General features: G+C 38.0%; 1 protein-coding gene across 2 annotated transcripts in view; it reads right to left on the minus strand.

Annotated features, from left to right (window-relative positions):
- Positions 1-23,567, minus strand: part of UNC5C (unc-5 netrin receptor C) — a 397,240-nt gene that overhangs the window by 52,103 nt on the left and 321,570 nt on the right. For both annotated transcript variants that reach the window (XM_070452160.1, XM_070452159.1), the window contains exons 5-7: positions 22,241-22,421; positions 18,217-18,384; positions 15,300-15,464 (exon numbers count right to left, since the gene is read on the minus strand). In XM_070452160.1, the coding sequence (XP_070308261.1) occupies positions 15,300-15,464; positions 18,217-18,384; positions 22,241-22,421 (514 nt within the window). The remainder of the gene's footprint in view (positions 1-15,299; positions 15,465-18,216; positions 18,385-22,240; positions 22,422-23,567) is intronic.

A 23,567-nucleotide genomic window follows, 5' to 3' on the forward strand; every position in this document is an offset into this window, starting at 1 on the left:
CAGAAGAGCTGTATAAAAAGGAGAAGCCTATCTCTGGAGAGATATAAAGTGGTCTGAAAGTTCACCCTGTGAAGCAGCCCTGGGTTTTCCTTGGCTTTCACCTACTTCCCAATAGAATCCCTGTTGTGGACAGGCAGATCATGGAATAATAAAAACAAAATTGATAATTTCATTTTAGTTTCTACTTTCCCATGTTTAATTAGATCTGGACCATCAATATAAACTTTTGTGCCTTGTGGCAATTTACCTCAGACTTACATTTCCAGGCACAGAACTGGAATCCATTAATTCATTCAGTCACCTAACAAATACTCCTGACCCTATTATATGCTGGGTTCTATTCTAGGCATTGAGGTACAGTGATAAACAAGATGAGAAAAGCCACTGCTTTCACTCTTGTTTAACAGAAGATAAACAAGTAAACAAAATAATCAAGGTCATTTCAAATGCTGAAAACTCCTCTTGGAAAATAAAGTAAAATGCAATGTGACTGGAGATAAAAGAATGACTAATTGAGGGAATCAGGGAAGAATTTTCTGCTGTAGAGAAATTTACACTGAAGCTTGAACAACGAGAAAGAATCGGCCAGGTAAAGATCTGTGGAGAACATGGTCCATGAAGAGCGACAGCAGATGTAAAAATCCTGATATAAAAAGGAAGCGGTTAGATGTCAGTGAGTGGAAAGAGGAAGGAGGGAACCTCAGAGGGAAGAGCAGCTGCCAGATTTCGTAGGCCTGATGGTCCACGATGAGGTGCTTCAATTTTATTCTAAATGAAATGCAAATCCTGTCATCAAACCTAATCCTGAAAAGATCACTTTGGCTTTTCTATAGATAATGGAGAGCAAAGGGAGAGAAGTGACAGGACTTTATGGATGGTTGCTATAAAATATGGCCTGGAAGATGTCTATCCATAGGTATATTGATATATTTAATGATGCGCTTGCATTTGAGCTTGTTCTAAGATAAAATAAAAAATATAAAAGTCTCAGTATTAGCTATTTCTCATAGTCGACAGAGACCAATCTAGCCAAACTGCTATTTTCCTACATGGGAAATTTTATTTTTTTATTTTATTTTTTATTTATTTATTTTTTCTTACATGGGAAATTTTAAAACAACCAAGTAGTAAGTGTACTCATCAATGGTTCAACACCCCAACTTACTGGTATGGAAACACTGATAAAGAATTTTGAAAGGCAACTCTGCAAAACTTTTCTCCATCTTTTTCAAAACACTTCTGCAACTACACAACTAAAACATCACTTAGGAAGCTGGGTATCAGAAAAGAAGGGGATTACTGTTCTATCCCCTAAATGAAAGGAACACCGAATCACTTTCTAGAGTTTGTTTTTATACTTCTCCATCTGATCCGTCTCTCATGGAACAACAGGGAACATTTTCTTCAGCTAATGAGATGATCCTGCTGAGAGCAGTCCTAGCAATAATGAAAAATCGTATCTCTGGCAGAACACAGTACAAAATAATTGTTTTCAGTGTCACTATCAACAGCCTGGTTCATAAGTTAGGGATTTCAGTTAACTTTCTTACTACTTGAAAGACAAGTCAGTTGAAAAAGCACCTCGGCTGTTGGCCAAAGCAGTGAAACTGAGTTTTTTAGTCTCATGGACTTCAGCTGGAATCCTAGCCCTGTCAATTTCTTAACGATGAGAGCTTGATCAAACTCCCTCATTTCTCTAAGCATCAGCTTCCTAATCTATGTAAGGGACTATGAATATGCATTTCCATGTAGTTGTGGAAAGGATGAATGAGATTTATACAGTGCTCATGCATTGTGCAAGCGCACGAAGCTGCTTCAGTCATGTCTGACTCTTTGTGACCCTATGGACTGTAGCCCGCCAAGGGCTCCTCTATCCATGGGAGTCTCCAGACATGAATACTGGAGTGGGTTGCCATGCCCTTCTCCAGGGGACCTTCCCAATCCAGGCTATAGTAGCAAGTTTCAGAAACAAATTCCCAAGACCAGAGAGCAACTTGATGCTAAAATGATTTCTCAACCAGTGGTAGTTCTGCTTGTCAAGGGGGTGTCTGGAAGTAGGTAGAGGAGGTGTTTTCTGCTTGTCCTAATGATTAGGTGGTTGTTTGTTGGCATTTAGTGAGTGAAGGCCAAGGGTATTTAATGTCCTGCAATGGGAGGCACAGTCAAGTCATGTAAGAACTAACTGGAACAAAATGAACCTCCATTGACAACACCTTTCAAAACCACCTCCCATGGACCGATAGAAGGGATACAGAGCAGTAGTGGGCTGCTCTTAAATGGTTAGTGAAATGCTTCTTATGCTAGGAAGCTAGATCATAACTGCTCAAAGCATCCATTTAAGAGAATATCTAGCTCAACTTTTTTTCAGAAGAGGAAAATCAGTTCCCAAAATGGTAAGTGGTATTTCAAAGTTACAGAAAGCTTTGACAGGCAAATTGGGTTTCTATCCTTCTGTGAGAAAAGCTGACAGCGTGCAGGTTTAGCAGTGTCCAGTTTTGGCAGGCCCCATTCGCAGTCCTGTTGGCTAAGGATCTGGATCGCTAACATAATAACAATGTTCTGGTGGATGGTGGCTAAATATCACATCAGACTGCAGAAGGAATTTACCCATATTTTTCAGCTAATGTCCAGCTGTTATATAAGGAGAGCCCACACGCAAGTGTCCTAAAAAGGCAAATGAACTTTCCTCTGTTTTATACAGCAGTGAGTAATATCAAGTTATCCTTAAGTACATGGCTCATAACTGTGCAATAATAAGCCTGAACATAGCCTATTTAGTGGGTTTATAGTTGGGAAATCTCCTGGGAACAACACCAGGAATTATAATACATAAATCTTCATTTCCCCAATCAACACCAACTACATTGGTATTTCTAGTCTTTTTAAATTTTCAAGAGATATGAATAACAGACAACAGTCAAAATGATCATGATTTTATGATTAAATTTTTAAAAGATAATACAAACTTTTAAAAATAGTATTCTAATAGAAAAGTTATCAAGCACATAAGCTGCTGTGAGAGATGTTAACAGTTCTGAGCATTAATAGCCAGGTGTATTTTGCTCAAAACCAAGTCTATGCCCTTACTAACTTGCAAACCCCCAGGATGTTAGAGTTAAAATAGATCATTGATTTGAATTTCTTCTTCTAACCCCTTTGTACTCACAGACTCAGGAGTCAGAGCATAGACTGATGAAGGGACTTGTCTAACATCACAAAGTTGGTAAAACATTAAAGCCAGGGGCAGATTCCAGCTCTTAGGCTACAGACTTGTCATTTTTATATGTACTGTCTGATGAATAGATTTAAATGAGGATAGACAAGGAAATAACAGAAATGGGTTTGATATGTTCATGGCTTAATATGCAATTCAGTTATTGAATGAAGTAATGCTAATTATTTAGACTAGAAAATACTTCTCTATTTGAAATGTTATCAGTGATTGTCATGAGAAAGTTAAAACAACAGATTTTCACCCCTAAAGAAAACAACATCCAAATAGTGTCTTTTGTTTAAAGTGTAGGATAAGCAAAGACGTGCTCCAAACTTGGACATCTCTACTCGAAGGTAACGGGAGAGCTATGCTAACATAATGCAGGTGTTAATGTATGATAATCACATTGTATTTGGCATAGAACCTACCATAAATGTAAATATTTAAAAGGGAAACATTGTTTCTCTCAAAAAATGATGCCATTTTTGATAACAGAAAAAAAGGAATAAACATAAAAAACTGGAGGAATACTACACATAAGAAGAAAATCACATTTTAAAACAATAAAGGCTGACAACCTCTTGCTTTCAGTCTCCAAGAGACCACATGGAAAAAGGCTTATTTCAAAATTAGACAGATTTGGGTTCATATACTGTCTCTCACACTAACCTGAGGGCACTGGGTGGGCTATTTCAATTTTATGCCTCAGTTTCTTCCTTTTCAGGTTAGAGCTATTATTAGGGGAATATCAGAATTTCTGTTTGTAAGATTATTTTCTGTACTTCTTGAGTTTTATTAAATTGAACACAAGTTAATTTTGCTCCAGTTTGGCCACATCTAACACAGTAGATTGGACTTAGAAGCAACTAATGCCATGGCCTTAAGTAGAAAGTGAATAAAATTAAATCTGTAGCTCCTTTAAACTAAACATATAGAAATATACACATATATGACACAATAATTTTTACATTCTCCAAAATTTGTGAACCATTGAGCCAGATGTAAGGAAGACATAAAAGGCAAGTATATATCAATAGATGTCTTGGAATTAACTGTTTCTTTAGATTAGTTACCTAGTTTGTAGCCAAAGGGAGACAGGTGGAGTTTTTAAAGGTGTTCCTGCTTGCCTTCAAGGTTACTCATTATATTTCTGTATGGACCTTAATAAATATTTTATTTCAGTATGGACCTGCATCTACAACCTTAAACAGATTTTATGATGTGGTTAGGATTAAATAATTATTGAGATATAGTTCACAGCTCACAGGGGGAATACTATGTAAGTTATGAATATGACATAACAATTCTAGTCTATAAAAGCATTGTGTTGTGTAAAAGTCCATGTTTTTTAAATCATTAAGCTTTTGATCAGTTTCCACAAATTTATCTATCTGAAGTACAACAGATCACTTCAGAAGATCTGTCTTCAGTTTTATAATCTGAGCATTAGAAGAATCTCAGTTCTCCATGGATTTTACGCTCTTCTTGATCTGGTTGCCTGCGTCTTTCTTTCTGCCAGTGACCTTACACTAAGCCAACATATCTGATTTCTCTCATTCCAATTTCATTTCTTCTGATGCAAATATTCTTATTAAAAACCTCAAGGACCACTCTAAATAAACATGTCCAGATTTTTTTTTTTTCTCCTTTTAGGTTGGCTCTTATCTAGCCACCCCATCAAGACTGCACTAATGATGTCAAAGGTCAGGTCTGTCAAAGACACTCATGGTCATTTATTATAATTTACCACTCTTCTGAGGGTTTATTTATTGACAGGAGCTTAAGGAACTCCAAATAAATGAATACATAAATCCTAGGACATGACAACAAAAATTGAAAAGAACATTTGCTTATCGCTGATGTCAGTTATCTAAATTGCCGTGGTAATTTGTGCTCCAGTCTTCACAGGACCGTCTGCCACGCTTCACTAACTGATCCACAGCCCTGTTCCTAGCGCTGACAATCATGCCCCTCTGAAAATGAACAGCAGGGAATGAACATCTCAGATATAGAAGCCTTATCTCATGACCCACAGAAAGTGATGAATAAATATCCAAAATTTAACTAAACAGTTGAGCAAAATCAGACTCCTAAATCAACTGCTCGAGAGTTGTCAATTGGTATTTTCTATCTGATGTGCACCCTCAGAAAAAGGATAAATCATTAAATCCAAAGGCAATGATAATTCAATCCATAGTAGTTAAAGACATCTGATAGAAAAAGTCATGCAAAGTCCTGAAGTAGACAGGCCAATTCCTAGCATCCATCACGCTACCTACTGGATTTTTAGGCTAAAAGAAACACTCCAAAGCACAGGCCCTGTCCCGCTGGAGTCTTGAGGAAATCCGTGCCTTGCTGCAGTTGTGAAAGGTGGTAACTTTCTCCATCCCCTCCGAGTTTCCTTTGCCTCCTTGAAGCTGAAGCCCTTGTACTTGTCCTCTCACACCAATCTGGTCAGGGCGCCATAGGTTTTCATCAGGTTTCTGTGGGCTAAAGTTCCTAACCACATCCCTACTTTCAAAAGCAGGAAAATGTTTTACCAGAAAGGAAGAAAGCAAAAGTAAACCACATTCATTATATCAGCAAAACCAGAGCACTGTGTTGGGCAGCCAGTCCATGGACAGAATATTTATTTGCCAGCTGGGACACTGTGCATATCAAAGACTATACAAATACAGCTATGACATCAACATCTTCCAAACTACAGATAAAAGCACTCACTGTCTGACACTCACAATTATACTTTTCCTATCAAACTGCTGTGTTGACAAGAATTTCACTGGATACTGACTTGCACCTTCTCAAATGCCTACCATGGTGGTTAGAAACACATCGTGCTAAAGACAAGAACAGGCTATTTGCAAAGTAAATGATTTCCTCACATTAAATACATTAAATCCCCCTGGGATTCTGGGGGCTCTGGTATGCAGTGAGTCCATACTACATTTACACATAGAGTTCTGCCACTTCCTCTATATGTGAGAATTAATGGAAGAGCAGGGTGACATGCAAATTTTTTAATGAGTAGAAAGTGCTAAATTTGCAGACTGCATAACATTTTAATTTCCCAAAGTCAGGAAGTTCACTGATGCAGACACAATTCCAGGCAGTTCTTGTTTGTAAATTGCAATTTCTAATTTGTCTGCTGTGGCATAAACCTTCTTCAGCAAGAAAGAATAATTCTAAATTCAGATGTGAACTCTCACATATCCCAATGTGGGACTCCAATCTTCAAATAGGATTAAAAACCAAAGTCTATAGGAATAGCTGCAGCAATGTAATAATCTAATTGAATGTATTCATAAATATATATAAAGCACCATTTTGGATCAAGTCACATATATATTCCCTTGACTGCTATTTTCAAAAGGAAAAGGTAAGCATGGATTAAACCATTTTATGCCAAGTTGACAAAGTAGGTCTTACTACAAGTCATTATAAAGATTATAAAAGTTAAGTTTTCAGGTCTAGGTTATACAACTGTGTGTAGTGTTAGTCACTCAGTCGTGTCTGACTCTGTGACCCCATGGACTGTAGTCTGCCAGGCTCCTCTGTCCATGGAATTCTCCAGGCAAGAATACTGGAGTGGGTAGCCATTTCCTTCTCCAGGATACAACTGTATTTCAATATAAATGGTAAATATGCTTATTGGCTCAACATTTTTGGAGACTGTCTTAAGTGCCTTTTTTTTTTTTTCTCCTTTTGTACCTCTTTCCTTCTGGGTCTACAGTGTTCTCTCTCTCCAGAACCATTTTATATAAATCCTATCTCAAAACTATGTGGCAAAACCAGAAACTACTTTCATATAGTCTTAGTAAAAGTTGCTCAGTCGTGTCCGACTCTTTGCGACCCCATGGACTATACAGTCCATAGAATTCTCCAGGCCACAATACTGGAATGGGTAGCCGTTCCCTTCTCTAGGGGGTCTTCCCAACCCAGGGATCAAACTCAGGTCTCCCGCATTGCAGGCGAATTTTTTACCATCTGAGCCACAAGGGAAGCCCAAGAAAAATGGACTGGGTAGCCTATCCCTTCTCCAGCGGATCTTATCAACCCAGGAATCAAACCAGTGCCTCCTGCATTGCAGGCGGATTCTTTACCAACTGAGCTATGAGGGAAGCCTTTCATATAGTCTTTTACAACTAAGGGCTTCCCTGATGGCTCAGTAGGTAAAGAGTTCAGTTCAGTTGCTCAGTCGTGTCCAACACTTTGTGACCGCATGAACCGCAGCACACCAGGCCTCCCTGTCCATCACCAACTCCTGGAGTCTACCTAAACCTACGTCCATTAAGTCGGTGATACCATCCAACCAACTCATCCTCTGCTGTCCCCTTCTCCTCCTGCCCTCAATCTTTCCCAGCATCAGGGTCTTTTCAAATGTGTCAGCTCTTCCCATCAGGTAGCCAAAGTATTGGAGTTTCAGCTTCAACATCAGTCCTACCAATGAACACCAGGACTGATCTCCTTTAGGATGGACTGGTTGGATCTCCTTGCAGTCCAAGGAACTCTCAAGAGTCTTCTCCAACACCACAGTTTAAAAGCATCAATTCCTCAGCACACAGCTTTCTTTATAATCCAACTCTCACATCCATACATGATTACTGGAAAAACCATAGCCTTGACTAGATGGACCTTTATTGACAAAGTAATGTCTCTGCTTTTTAATATGCTGTCTAGTTTGGTCATAACTTTCCTTCCAAAGAGTAAGCGTCTTTTAATTTCATTGCTGCAATCAACGTCTGCAGTGATTTTGGAGCCCCCCCCCCACCCCGCAAAAAAAAAGTCTGACACTGTTCCCACTGTTTCCCCATCTATTTGCCATGAAGTGATGGGACCACATACCATGATCTTAGTTTTCTGAATGTTGAGCTTTAAGCCAATCTTTTCACTCTCCTCTTTCACTTTCATCCAGAGGCTCTTTAGTTCCTCTTCACTTTCTGCCATAAGGGTGGTGTCATCTGCATATCTGAGGTTATTGATATTTCTCCCAGCAATCTTGATTCCAGCTTGTGCTTCTTCTAGCCCAGCATTTCTCATGACGTACTCTGCATATAAGTTAAATACGCAGGGTGACAATATATAGCCTTGACGTACTCCTTTTCCTGTTTGGAACCAGTCTGTTGTTCCATGTCCAGTTCTAACTGTTGCTTCCTGATCTTCATACAAATTTCTCAAGAGGCAGGTCAGGTGGTCTGGTATTCCTATCTCTTTCACAATTTCCCACAGTTTATTGTGATCCACACAGTCAAAGACTTTGACATAATCAATAAAGCAGAAATAGATTTTTTTCTGGAACTCTCTTGCCTTTTCGATGACCCAGCGGATGTTGGCAATTTGATCTCTGGTTCCTCTGCCTTTTCTAAAACCAGCTTGAACATCTGGAAGTTCACAGTTCATGTACTGTTGAAGCCTTGCTTGGAGAATTTTGAGCATTACTTTACCAGCGTGTGAGATGAGTGCAATTGTGTGGTAGTTTGAGCATTCTTTGGGATTGCCTTTCTTTGGGATTGGAACGAAAACGGAACTTTTCCAGTCCTGTGGCCACTGCTGAGTTTTGCAAATTTGCTGACATATTGAGTACGGCACTTTCACAGCATCACCTTTTAGGATTTTAAATAGCTCAATTCGAATTCCATCACCTCCACTAGCTTTGTTCCTATTGATGCTTCCTAAGGCCCACTTGACTTCACATTCCAGGATGTCTGGCTCTAGGTGAGTGCGAGTGATCACACCATTGTGATTATCTGGGTCATGAAGAACTTTTTTGTACAGTTCTTCTGTGTATTCTTGCCACCACTTCTTAATATCTTCTGCTTCGTTAGGTCTATATCATCTCTGTCCTTTATTGAGCCCATCTTTGCATAAAATGTTTCCTTGGTATCTCTAATTTTCTTAAAGAGATCTCTAGGCTTTCCTATTCTGTTGTTTTCCTCTATTTCTTTGTATTGATCACTGAGGAAGGCTTTCTTATCTCTCCTTGCTATCTTTTGGAACTCTGCATTCAAATGGGTGTATCTTTCCTTTTCTCCTTTGCTTTTTGCTTCCCTTCTTTTCACAGCTAATTGTAAGACCTCCTCAGACAGCCATTTTGCATTTTTGCATTTCTTTTTCTTGGGGATGGTCTTGATCCCTGTCTTCTGTACAATGTCACGAACCTCCATACATAGTTCATCAGGCACTCTGTCTATCAGATCCAGTCCCTTAAATCTATTTCTCACTTCCACTGTATAGTCATAAGGGATTTGATTTAGGTCATACCTGCATGGTCCAGTGGTTTCCCCTACATTTTTCAATTAAGTCTGAATTTGGCAATAAGGAATTCATGATCTGAGCCATAGTCAACTCCTGGTCTTGTTTTTGCTGACTGTATAGCTTCTCCAACTTTGGCTGCAAAGAATATAATCAATCTGATTTCGGTGTTGACCATCTGATGTCCATGTGTAAAGTCTTCTCTTGTGTTGTTGGAAGAGGGTGTTTGCTATGACCAGTGCGTTCTCTTGGCAGAACTCTATGAGCCTTTGCCCTGCTTCATTCTGTACTCAAAGGCCAAATTTTAAAGAATCCACCTACAATGCAGGAGATGTGAGTTCAACTACTGGGTTGGGAAGACACCCTGGAAGATGAAATGGCAACCCACTTCAATATTCTTGCCTGAAAAATCCCATGCACAGAGGAGCCTGACAAGCTTTCTCACAGTCCTAAGCATCACAAAGAGTCAGACACAACTGAGCGACTGAGCAAACACAACTCCACAGGCACACAGCACAACAGAACTTTGATTACCTTCTGGATAAGATATAGGACTCTATCATTTTATGAAGCAAAAATGGTCTAATCTGTTATTAATGTTAAGTTTTCTATATCAAAGAGATCAGATATGCATTTAGTTATTTTTTATAGTAATAATTCTCCAAATCATCTACCTTGTCTTACTCAATGCAATCGATAGTTTTAACGTACCTAAGAACTCCAATATTTGTTTTCTAATTAACAATGTGCTTATAAACCAATAATGCCTAGCTTCTTTCTGGGATAGTAAGTGACTCTGATGATTTTTAATTACAACATAATAATGTTCTAATAAAATAACACCAGTTCCTGTAAGTTCTTAATTTGCAAGTAGTGTCTCCAGTGTAAGAACCACTTTTTTTCAGATCAATGAGGATGTGTGTGTGTGTGCTAAGTTGAGTCAGATGTGTCCGACTCTTTGCAACCCTATTGAACTGTAGCCCACCAGGCTCCTCTGTCCGTGGGATTCTCCAGGCAAGCAAACTGGAATGGGTTGCCATGCCCTTATCCAGGGAATCTTCCCAACTCAGGGACAGAAACTTTGTCTCTTTGGCAGGCAGGTTCTTTATCATTAGTGACACCTTGGAAGCCCTAAAGAGGATGTACCTCATGTATAATACATACTTGGCTCAGCTGGTAAAGAATCTGCCTGCAATGTGGGAGGCCTGGGTTCGATGCCTGGGTTGGGAAGATCCCCTGGAGAAGGGAGAGGCTACCCACTCCTGTATTCTGGCCTGGAGAATTCCATGCACTGTACAGTCTGTGGGATTGCCAAGAGTCGGACACGACTGAGAGACTTTCACTTTCTTTGATATGTTATACTTCAGTATCAACTACTATGCTTGGATGGCTTTTGAGGAATAATTGTGGGCCTTTCTCATTCTATATTCCATGTGTGTTAAGGTGTGTGTGTGTGAATGTGTGCACACATGAGCCCAGCCGTGTCTGACTCTTTGCAATACTATGAACAGGCTCCACTGTCCATGGATTTTTCTAGGCAAGAGTACTGGTGTGGGTTGCCATTTCCTCCTCCAGGGTATCTTCCTGACCCAGTGATTGAACCTAAGGCTCTTGTGTCTCCTGCATTGGCAGCTGAATTTTTTTTACCACTCAGCCACCTGGGAAGTCTGTGTTTTAACCTACCTTTTATATAATCACTCACTTTATCCTTCCTCCATGTCTTCTGAAAAGTTTCATGAGATCTACATTCCAGTTTACTAATTTTCTCTTAAACTTTATCAAAAGCTGTCTCTGACCTGATCTGATTTTTAATCTTCCATTGAGTTTTAACCTCTCACTGGATCACCTTCCATTCGATTTCCCCCCAAATCTCTATCGTTTTTACAATATTCTATTCTTTCACTTGCGTTTACATTCCTTTTAAAAAGTTTACCTTTTTATTGTTATTTATTTTACAGCCTCATTCAGATTGCTCTAGGAGTCTGTGTTATTAAAGTACTGACACACCTATTTATTGTCGCCAACTTTCCCTTGCAGCAGACTATTTATTCCCTTGGGTGATATAAAATTTGTATCATCAATTAATTTTCAGGAGTGAGTTATCTTTATCCTAGACCAATGCACTTAGGTTGTGGAAAAAACTCCTGAAAATGGCTTGCTGTTCACTTCTGCTGGTACTCTAGAAGTTTTACTGCTTATTTAAATTACACATACTTTGCATTTTCCTCTCTGTACGGTATCTTAGACTTCATATCCAGAACTAAGTAAAGGACTGTGGTTTTATTGAAGTGAAGACTTTGTCTTTTCTGTACCATCAATTTTCCTGTAGCTTTACTGGGCTGATGGGTAAAAATTTTGAGTTATTTTTCATGGTGGGGGAAGCCAGTTATGAGACCCAGCTTTATTCAGGTTTCTTGCTTTCCCCTCAGCCTCAGATCCAAAAACCTAACTCTCAATCCCTAGGACCTACATCCATGCCTAACGCCTCTCTTGGTTATTCTGGTGTCCACTTATACAGATACTTCTTTAGATCTGAGTTCATTTCTGTTACTTGAGGATTTCTCTTTCTTTTGAACTTGATATTCTCTCTCTCTTACACACACAGACTCCAAATGTGTTCATATGTCTTTTAAGTTTAAACATTTTATCCAATATTTCTAGATATTTTCATTCAAAGGTGCTTATAATGAGGGGAATGGCTAAGGAAGAAATGTGTCCAAATATGATTATTTTGAACAAATTAATGAATAAACATTGACAGTAATATTTTTTATATATTTTATACTGTATTGTTCTTAAGTACCAATCTGGCTTTTAAAATATACAACACTACATTATCTATGTAACTCTGAATTCTACTGATACCCATCAGGAACTCTTGAATTCTTCCTTTCTAGTAGTGTATCTACATCCAAATCACTTGTAGACAATTTTTAGTACATTCAGAGGTTGCACTGCCTCCCTAATTCAGTGGTAAGCAGGCTAGCTGTGAGATAATATTACAATACTTATAAAGAGCTATTTATCAATGCATTGCAGACGCTAAGTCTCAATGTAAACAAACATTAAATGATATTTTCTAATGATTAACTGCAGCTTTATAGCTATCTTTTCTTTTCCCATTCTTTTTCTTAATTCAGAAACTTGTCCCTCTTAAAAGCTTGGTACTTTCACTATCAGAAGCCTTTTGTTTTCCAAAATGAGGACATTATTTTTTTTTTGCAAGACATTGTCAGCATTGCTAATGCCAGAAACACTCAGCTTACTGTAAACAGAAACTATAACTCTCACTGTAAAATACTATAATTATACAGCACTACTGTATCTGAGGTTTTTATCCCTGAGGAAATCATAACAGCACAAACTACAACTATCTTTTGTACTACAGTAGATACAAGAAGGAGGAAGAAAGAATTTGTTGACTTAGTAGAGACTGTTACTATAGCAAATCAGAATTACAAAAGGAAACTGCTTTTTAACTGATTTTAATTCAAACACCCAAATGTTCCAGTCTGATAGGAGACTTGATAAAGAAATAAACAACAAACAACCACTATTACAGCCTCATTCTCCTTCCTTATTTACACATACACACACCTCATGCCATCATACCCAATCATTAGAAAAAATTGTATTAATTCTGTAAGAAATAAGCTAGATGCTAAGGGAATGCTGGGCCATGGCTCAGCCAGTAAAGAATCTGCCTGCAGTGCGGGAGAACTGGGTTCGATGCCTGGGTCAGGAAGATCCCCTGAAGAAGGGAGTGGCTGAACACTTCAGTATTCTTGCCTGGAGAATTCCAGGGACAGGGGAAACTGGCAGGGGTTGCAAAGAGATGGACACAACTGGATGACTAACAACTTTCACTTTCAAAGGGATGCTATATCATGAAATTCTTAACTTGAACATTTCATACTTTGTGGGCTTCTCTGGTGGCTCAGTGGTAAAGAATCTGCCTGCCAACACAGAAGACGTGGGTTCAATCCCTGACCCTGGAAGATCGCATAGGGCAGCTAAGCCCGTGCGCCACGACTGCCGAGCCTGTGCTCTAGATCCCGGGAGCCGCAACTACTGACCCATGTGCCACAACCATGAAGCCCTACAGCCTGTGCTCTGTAAACAGGAGAAGTCAACCCAACTAGTGAGTAGCCCACACAGCAGTGAAGACCCAGCATCAGCATAGCGAAAAATAAATGAATAGCATTTTTCCAAAAAGAGTATTTCCTGCTTTTATTTGATATATGTCATAATTTAGAATGTGTCATTGTGTGTAATTAATAAAAGGACCAATGTTCCATCTTGTAGCATTGTACTCCTTATTAAATCAGTTGCTTTGGGAATTTTAAAATATGCACAATGGAAGCAGAAGGCATTAAATCACCCAAAGCTGAAGGATAATACTGAGAAAGGGAGTGAGCCAGAGAGAAACTTCGAATATTGTTACTTTTCAATCACATGAGTTAATTCATTCTAAACTAAAAGAATACTACTAAACTATAAAAGTGTTAAAAATAACTTGTGTGGTATGTTTCCATTTTAATCCTCAACTCAAACTAACACCTAGAGGAACAAATTCTGTATCTCTGGATAAGCAGTTAGTAAAATAGTTGTATTCTTCTCATTCTGTGTTTCTGGTACAAATAGTGAGGTGCACAGTAGCTATCCTCAAATCACAACCAGAAAATATGCTTTACACTCGCTGCAGCCTGTTCTCAAAGAATACCACGTACCATGGACAGAAAAATAAGAGGCCCATTAGATTTATATTCCGTGTCAACAATGAGATTATCTATCTATCTGTATTTTAAGTAAAGTTTCTTTTTAAAGGTCCCTGTAAGCATAGACTCTGGGAGACAAACATAATTTCATAAATGTGCTGAAAATATCTTATTCTTAAATGACAAATACAAATACTTCCACATAAATACATTTGATTGCTTGTATCCCACAGGCAATTTGTACTATGTTATAAGAAATGTCAACATTTGGCCACCATTACCCAAGATCCAAAGACAGCACATTGCTTGATTCATTCAACTGTACAGGTGTGATTTCAGAACAACTTTTAGTACCTTAATTCATGCCCATAAAAAAGATGGTTAATTATGTATATTTAAGGGCTCCTCAGTAAGTATGGAAAGTATTTTAAGTATGGAAATCAAACCACCATCTCATTAAGAAAATCTAAGTAACAAAGCCATAAAAAATGTGGAATACTTAGCTTATAGCATCTATTATATTGCTGAGCCCGGATCTTATATATCCATTTTAAAATTTACATTTTATAAACATGATTCCCTTTAGATAAACATTATAATTTTCATACAAACCCAGCAATTTCAAGTGCTTGTGAAGATATTCCCACTAAACACTTGAAAATTGGTAAATCTACCAGCAGAAATGTTTCTTGTCCTTGTACATGTATTCTAAACGTCATGGACATTGGTTCAGTAACAGCCATGAATTAGAAGTAAATAGCTTACTTTTTGGAAGTCGTGTGACTCTCTGCCCTTTTGGGCACTCTGATAAAACAGACCAGCAGTTCCCTGCCCTGAAAAGAGTGACAGACCCTCTAGGGAAACGACTAAACCACTTTTTGCTCATGGGAAAGCAGTAATGTATGTGCCATTTGTTAACTGGACACAGTTATTATTCATTCTGGTTTCTGGGAGATTCTTTTTTTTTCAATTTTGAGAGCCCTAGTACTGCATTTTTGTTGTTATTCAAGGGATTTTTGGTGTTTTTTTTTTTTGTTTTTTTTTTAATATTTCCTTCAAAGAAATGCAACGTTAAGACTCCCACCTCCCCCGTGTCTGCGGTTTGCAGACAGACTTACCCTGCATGCACAGCCCGTCCGTGCAGTTCTTGGACTGCAAGACCAGGCCGTCGCAGTCCTTGCCTCCGTTCTTGGGGGCGGGGGCCGTGCACTCCCTCCGGCGCCAGTGAGTGCACTCGGTCCCACAGGTGGACCACTTGCTCCAGGAGGTCCACCTGCCATCCACTGCCACAAAAAACACACACACACAGCGACAGGTCAGAGAGAGGAGGAGCTTCTTGAAGGCAGAGAGGGGCAGGGCTCACGTAGAAACACATGAACACCGAAGGAAACGCACCACCAGGGAGTGCTGCATTCATTTCAACTGCTGGAAGCAGCACATGCTCTCCACGCATCCTGCGGGTTCTGCAGACTTTCCTTCCAAGAGGTGTTGGGACTATTTCTTCACTGACCAAGCAAGGGAAGTTTAATGGGACACACAGAAATCAAAGTTGTCATCAGGAGTTATATAAAGGTAAACCCTAGTAGGGCCCCTTTTTCTATTAAAGAGGAAACTTCTAGTTTTTGGATTGAAAATTAGGGGACTTCTTTTTGGATCCAATATTCCCGTGAATTGTGCCAGTAAACCTCTGTGGGGTTAAGGAGAAGAGGTCAGGAGAGTGGGGAAAAAAATCCATCCATTCATCTATCCACCCACCCACCTCCATCCTATCCATATATTCATCTACATTCCCATTTATCTCTCTCTCTCTCTACCACTCTATTCATCTACATCTTATACACTCTTTTTAAGTTTTCATCCATGCTGCTTAATTCTGCTAAGATATTCTGCAATGCCTTCCTGAAAAGACTATTTTCCATTTATTATTTGATTATTTCATTCCATTATTTTATTTGATGACGTACACATTTTTATTTTTGTTTTAAAAACAATATTTAAGCACATTCTTAATTTTTTCCTGTGATTCAGTCATTTGGAAGAGACTCACTTTCTTCTTAATTTTGGTGCTTGACCTGTTAGTAAATTTCAATGATAATAAGCTAAGATAACTCTATTTTTAAAAAAACATACAACTTAAATCCTAACCTGAGAAAATATATAGTAAATTTCACTAAGGTGATACTTTAAAATGCATTCTTTAAAGGTTCTTACATAAATAAGAAGAAAATATCAAAATAAGAGTTACGTTAAAAAAAATTTCCCTGAAATCCATAAATAATTATCCAGGAATAAATGTAAGACAATGGCAAACATCATTTATTGAACATGCACCATACATAACATGTTATATCTACATCTTGCTCGAAATTAGACCAATTTTAATAGTCTGTGTAGTTTGGAGAATCTCTGATGTCATTTTTAAATTACTGTGTAAATATATGTATTATGCACAATGTAGAGAGATATAAATATGCCCATATGAAAAAACAATGAAAGTATTAATATTTCAACTGTACAGAGTTAGCTACATAAATAACCCCCAACTATCTAGAGAAAAGACGTTTGCTTTGACCTCGACCATCCTAAAGTACACACACAAACACACATTTCTATTTCAACTAAATGCTTGTATGTATGCATGCGTGCTCAGTCATATTAGACTCTGCGACTCCATGGACTGTGGCCTGCAAAGCTCCTCTGTCCACTAAATTTTCCAGGGAAGAATACTGAAGTGAGTTGCCATTTCCTACTCCCAGGGATCTTTCTGACCCAGGGATTGAACCAGTGTCTCCTGTCTTGGCAGGCAGATTCTTTACCACTGAGCCACTAGCGAAGCCCAACTAAATGTATTTCTAATTGTGGGAGTCGGTACATAGATAGAATATAGAAGAGTACAAGATAAAAAGTATTGAAATTCTTAGCCTAGCTAAGTGTCAAAGTTTGTTCCATAAATAAAAGCTCTTAAAAGGGTTCAGAGTGGGATACCGTTTTGATACTTAGAAAATTAACATAGGAATTATAAAATTTAGATTATAGTTTCTCTCCAGTTCATTTCTCTAACCTATCTCTGAGAAAGGTTCCACTTAAGAATGAACCTGACAAAAGTCAGGCAAAATAAAGGCAAGTGAAGAGTCTTTGTATCTAAATAATGAAAGTGATAATAGCTACTCCAAAGGAATAATTAATAATAATTTTAGCTTAATTTTTCAATATATTATATAATTAGACATTTAGTAGGTTTTGGTTTCAGCAGATATTAACTTCAATTTACCAAAGCATAAGAGCTTGGGACAACATAAGAGAACACACACAGATGCTCAGAGGCAAACGGATGCAATCCTGTTATAGGTACCATTGCAAATAACTCAAAAAGAGGTGACTAACATATAGACATGTTACCATATGCATGTATATACTGTTGGGTGATACACAGGGAAGCCTGGCATGGTGCAGTCCATGGGGCTGCAAAGAGTTGGACACGACTGAGCAACGGAACTGAACATGAATAGATAATAGCTGATTGCATCGTATTTTCAAAATCCATTAGCTTGTGTGTCACAAAGCTTAGACTTCCTTTTAGTTCATTCCAAATGTCTTATTTGCCCTTGCCCAGAAACTGACACCAAATATCAAGTACTTTACCTCAAACATTTTCTAAATTTCAGTTCCAATTAATTTCCTTGACTTTCTGAATATCAACGGTTGCTATCCTAAGTGTATGGCTTTCGATGCTGCTCAAATGCCTTGAATTATAAGATCCTGCAAACATGGCTCAAACAGTTTTGTTGAGTAATAAAGAGGGATTATGTTCCTGTGTGTTTTTCATACTATTTTGCATGTTAATGTAATTAATAACGTAAAGTACTCTTTTGGTGAAAAAGACAAGATTTCCCAGTAATGTGAGCATTGGAAGGTATGATGGATTTACATACTATCTATCACACATTCAGGTCTAGAATAAGCCTTTGTGTATATACCGTAAAACATTTCTCGAATGAGAAGATGCATTTGGAATGAGGGCGCTGGTTTATTTACCTGGGCATAACGTGGTACAGGCTATTTTTTGTACACTCTGCCCTTCACAGAAGGCACCACCATTGAGCGGAGCTGGGTTGGTGCAGGTCCTTGTACGCTTCTGATACCCCCGTCCGCAACGGCTATTACACACAGACCACTCTGTCCAAGTGGACCAGCCACCATTTACTGGAAGGAAATGATAAAACATGAATTAAGTGTACATGCATACACACAGAGATGCATAAAGCACATATCAGACATGAACAAGAATGTTGTATCCCAAGGGACCATAAAAAGTCAAGAGCTTCAAAGCTGGAAGAGACCTTGGATGTAATTTCATTCAAAATTTTATTACTACAAAACTAAATAATCTAAGCACAGGGATAAATAAAATGAATTATCAACATCTATCTACCTACTCAGACAACAGAACTGTGTTCTCATCTCCTTAGCCACTGTTGTTTTAAAAAACATCCCCTTACCTACTAAAGCTCCAAAAATTATTGATACCTTTGACACAGCTTATCTCAAATAATATGCTTATATCCTTGTACCAAGGCTAAGTGGCTATGAGGCACGGTAACTGATAAAATCATTTAGCCTTTCCTTAATAATAGATGATTATTTATCTTTAGCATATATAAACTTTATAATATTACAAGAACTTTTAGTTTCATTAATAAGTGAATCTATTTTTCTAAAAAGTCTTGATAGCTGGATTTTTAACTAAGTATCTATTTGAATGGATCAGCAATTAGCTGACATAACTGCAATTGACACATATTTTGTGTATAAAGACTATTTATGGTGTTTGATGAAGCTGTCAGTATAGATGTGATTATAAAACCTACCATCTAGCACTATGTATATTATTAACCTCTAGAGATTTCACTCTAGAAAATACTGATATACTCTCATATTTCAATGTATGATATGAGTCCATGAAATTATTATAATTAAGCAATTTATTAAAAAATTATTTTCTGCTAGTTAAAACATGCTACAAACAGTATATGCATCTACTTCTTGATGGTAAAGAAGTGTGTTACTCAGATAACAGAAACCTATATAGGGACATCACATGCCCATCATCTCCTTCTCTAGAATCTTATGCAATAGGGAATAATCATGAATGTGTTATACACAGAGACATAGGCTGTTTTTCAGTGGAGAATTATTTTTTCCTGTATCAAGATAACAACTTTTATAAAAAGATTTATCTTTATTTTTTGTATAAAGATAAATAAATGAGAACAATTTGGACATTCAACAATAAGAAAATGGTAAATGTACTATGCTCATGAGATTGGCTGCCAGGCAGCTATTAAAAATGATGTTGCCTGTGTGCACCCCTATGTTCATAGCAGCACTATTCACAAGAGCCAAGACATGGAGACAACCCAAATGTCTGTCAATAGGTAAGGGATAAAAAAGATGAGGTACATATATACAGTAGAATATATGTATATATATTATATATATACATGTACATATGTATATAAAAAAGGACAAAATAATGCTATTTGCAGCAATATGGATGCAGCTAGAGATTATCATACTAAGTGAAGTAAGTTAGAAAGAGAAAGAAGTAAGTCAGAAAGTAAGTCAGAAAGACAGCATTAAAGCATCACATACTAAGTGAAGTAAGTCAGAAAGACAAATACCATATGATATCACTTAAAGGTTGAATCTAAAATAAATATGATACAAACAAACCTATCTATGAATCAGAAACAGAATAAGGGACATAGAGAATTGTGGTTGGCAACTGGTGGTTGCCAAAGGGAAAACACTGTAATGCAACTATATTTAAATAAAAGAATACATTAAAAAAAAATGCTGTAGAAGTCTATTTAATAATACATGGATATTTCAACATTATGTTTTAAGTAAAAAAAAAATTATATCCCTTATTTTAAAATCTTATCTATGTTAAGAAAATATTGGTAGTATACATATCCATCTTTTTTAAAGCTATCTTTGGATGGCAAAATGACAGGATTATAGGTTTTATTGTTTCTTTGCCATTTTTCTGTTTCCCAAGTTTCCTATAATGAATATATACTTGCAATCTAAAAATGATACCAACAACAGACTCAAAAATGAAATACTGGTTAAATGTATATGTTTTTCTGTGGTCTTCTAGTGAGTCCAACCTATGAGCCTTGGACAACTTATTTTGTGAGGCCATGAAAGAACATGCAGATGTTTGACAGAGTTTTGTGTTCCAAAAGCAATTTAACCTACTCAACTTCACAAAACTCCAACTACTGTGGAAATGTCAGTATAAATTTCTTACCAATATACTGGCAAGCTGATATTTGGGGTTACAGTACTGCTCTGCTAGGATTTTAACGAGAAATTAATAACCAGAAATGTTTAGAAAAAGACAAGCCTTGAAGATTCTAGGCTTATTCCATTATTTTCTGGGGAAGGAGGTATGTGCTCTGAATATTGTAATGCTCAAGCGTCCAACTGAAGGTGAGTTACTGCTAGAACGAGGCCGAGAACATCAGACTCCCGAGCCCTACTGCCACACGGCTTTCTAAACTCAAAATGCTTTAGTTCCTCATGTTTGATCCTTACTAAAGACAATGTTTGGCTTGTGCTTATGGATATTGAGAACATGCTATACATAGGAAAAAAATTGCTTCTATGTAATACATCTATTTAAGAGTCTGCCCTCATTAATCACTTACGATTGGTACAAACTGTGATGGACCCTTTTTTTTTTTTTTTTTTTTGCATTTCCAGTGCTGTTTATTAAGTCATTCAGAGAGTCTAGAAAAAGACCAAAAGTGAGAAACACTTCACTGTGACTTAAGGAAATTAAACTTCAAGAGTATTCAGAGGATTTTTTTAAAAAAGAAGTATGCATCTGTCCTGTAATGAAAATGACAGCATTAAAGCATCACTACATTCAGCCTTTTGAATGTCGCAGTGGTTTCTGTTTTCATAACATCCTTCAGCCCGAGGATGCATCCAGCCAAGCAGTGCTACCTGCAGTAAGTGCACTGAGCCACGTACTTGCCAGTGACAAATCTCCTGAAGTGTCGTTTAACACCAAAGGAGCCGTGAACAGCTCCCTACCTTTTAAGTGGTGGCCATTATCATTCTGGAGGTGGATGAACCTCAAAACATGTCTCAGGGTTGTTCAGTTTCCTCTCAGACAATAACTCACCAAGAATATAAAGATTGACCGTGTAACTAACACTGTAAGAAGCATAAGTGTATAGAGTTGTCTCTTTTGTCTACCAAGGAGCTTAAAAACCTCACTGGTCAGATGGAACTGCTCGTGAAATGAGAAAACTGCTGAGTGCTAAAACAGGGAGATAAAAACATCACATGCAGTGGCAAAAGTGGGTGTGGAATCATTTAGTCCTTCTGGAGAAATGATAGGCTTAGAGAAGAGATGGATTAGAAAAGGCCAGAGAATGGAAGAGAAGCTCTTTGAAGAAGTCATCATGTTGCAGCTTGCTACAGGTTAGGACTAGAGCTGCATGACAATGGCAGGCCTTGTCTTCACGGTGGATGTCCTTGATGGAGTGTAAAGCAAGTTCTAGGCAGTTAAAGCTGCTCTGATGTGTTTGGAGAACATGTCAGCTCCAGTTTACCTGAGATCTTGCAATCACTCTCCTGAGGCCCACAGAAAGAGCAGCAGGCTGCTTTAAGTATCTTCATCTCAGAACTCCCTCTAGGTCTCAGGAGTCTAGGCTGAGAAGGGGCCAGGGCTTAGGGAAGCAGGGAACCCTGCTGGATTCCTGAGTTCAGTTTGAAACTCAGGACATTCATGCTTCTTAGAGAGTCAGATCCCTCAGTGGATTTCCTTTACTGTCCTATAAACTGACAAAGGGCTAGAAGTTCCGAGTCCAGGTTTTTTTTATGAGCATCAGAAAAGCAGTTAAACCTCACTGTCCACATGAGAAGCAGGAAGAGAGCTGCGATGGGGACTGAGAAGGGCCCTCTTCACTTGCTATTTTCCCATTCAATGAGAAACTGCAGTTTGACCTGAGCTAGATGGAGGCGCACACAGCTCACTCACCATAGACTATGACAGTTGCGGTCGTGCTTTTCCTCTTGGCGACAATGTTTTTGGCAACACAAGTATAGTTGGCGGTATCTGAGAGGCGGGCCTGCTTGATGATGAGGTTGTGATCAATAGTAATATAAAAATTCCGGTCTTCCACAGGATCGATGATGTCTTCATTTTTCAACCATTCCACCTAAAGATGCACAAGAGAAACAGATAAATCCCTGCTATGAATCCCTTGATGGCTGTCAGTCCTGACTTTTGTTTTGCAATGTGAACAGCAGTGTTCCATGCTAAGGAATCTGCAAACTTGAGGAAGTAACTTTCTGAGGTCATGTTAAGTATCACTCACCTGCCAAACATGCTGATTCTGTCTGTACTGCATTATTCTCAAATGTCAATGACCCAGTTGGGAAATACAGCGTTCAAATTGTTTTCACTTTGCCCCGCAGGCAGGAATAGGTGATGTGCACTGCCAAGTTCAGAACCCAATCAAAAATAATGGGCTAAGCATTTCAAACTGAACTCAAATCTTTTGCTATTTGATTTGTTTACTCTTGGCAACTTACCTGCTGCTTTTCAGAAAAGAATACAAGGACTATCAAAAAAGTTCAAAAGGCGTCTTAGACATCATGCAGCTCTAATAAAACAACATTTGGATGATTTATGTATAGTCTTGTTGAAACATATGGATTAAGTTTCCCTGAAAATGCACTTATTTTAAAATGTAGCAAACACATATTTAGAGATGTATCTAAGCCAAAATACTTGGGAGGGGGAAAAAAAGGTTTTCTACCAACTCTCAACATGATCTAAAGAGCATATAAGTCATAGTCGAATCTCTCCTTTTGTCTGTCACTAGCATCAAATCTTTGGCTCTCATGGTTTGCTTCTGGAGAACCCAAGACATGACTATTCAAAACTACTCAACTATTTTTCATATGTAAATCTCAGTTTAGCAACAGCAATGTTATCCTTATAGAATGAAAGGAGGGAAGGACATTCTGTAAAATACATCCTTATGAAGGATAAACTGTTTTTGTCCCATAAATTGTTTTTCTTCCTCACGGGTTTTCCATAAAGCAAAACATACTGATATTTACCACACTTAAACTTTCCTTGCACATTAGAGTGGATACAGATACAAGTAACCTTTAGTAGTAGGGAGTCAACAGTGTTGCCATTTTCAAAATCTTAAGGAGCTTCCCCCAGCACCACAAGAGGTCTGGAAATTAATCTCTAAATCTGTCAGTGGGCTGGATGTTACACAAATTGTTTAACACTGAGACTCTAAAATAATGCTTCTCTAATCCTTAGAAGAGAGGCCACAATTTAAAGG

Source organism: Odocoileus virginianus, chromosome 21 (assembly GCF_023699985.2).
Source record: "Odocoileus virginianus isolate 20LAN1187 ecotype Illinois chromosome 21, Ovbor_1.2, whole genome shotgun sequence".
Lineage (NCBI taxonomy): Eukaryota > Metazoa > Chordata > Mammalia > Artiodactyla > Cervidae > Odocoileus > Odocoileus virginianus.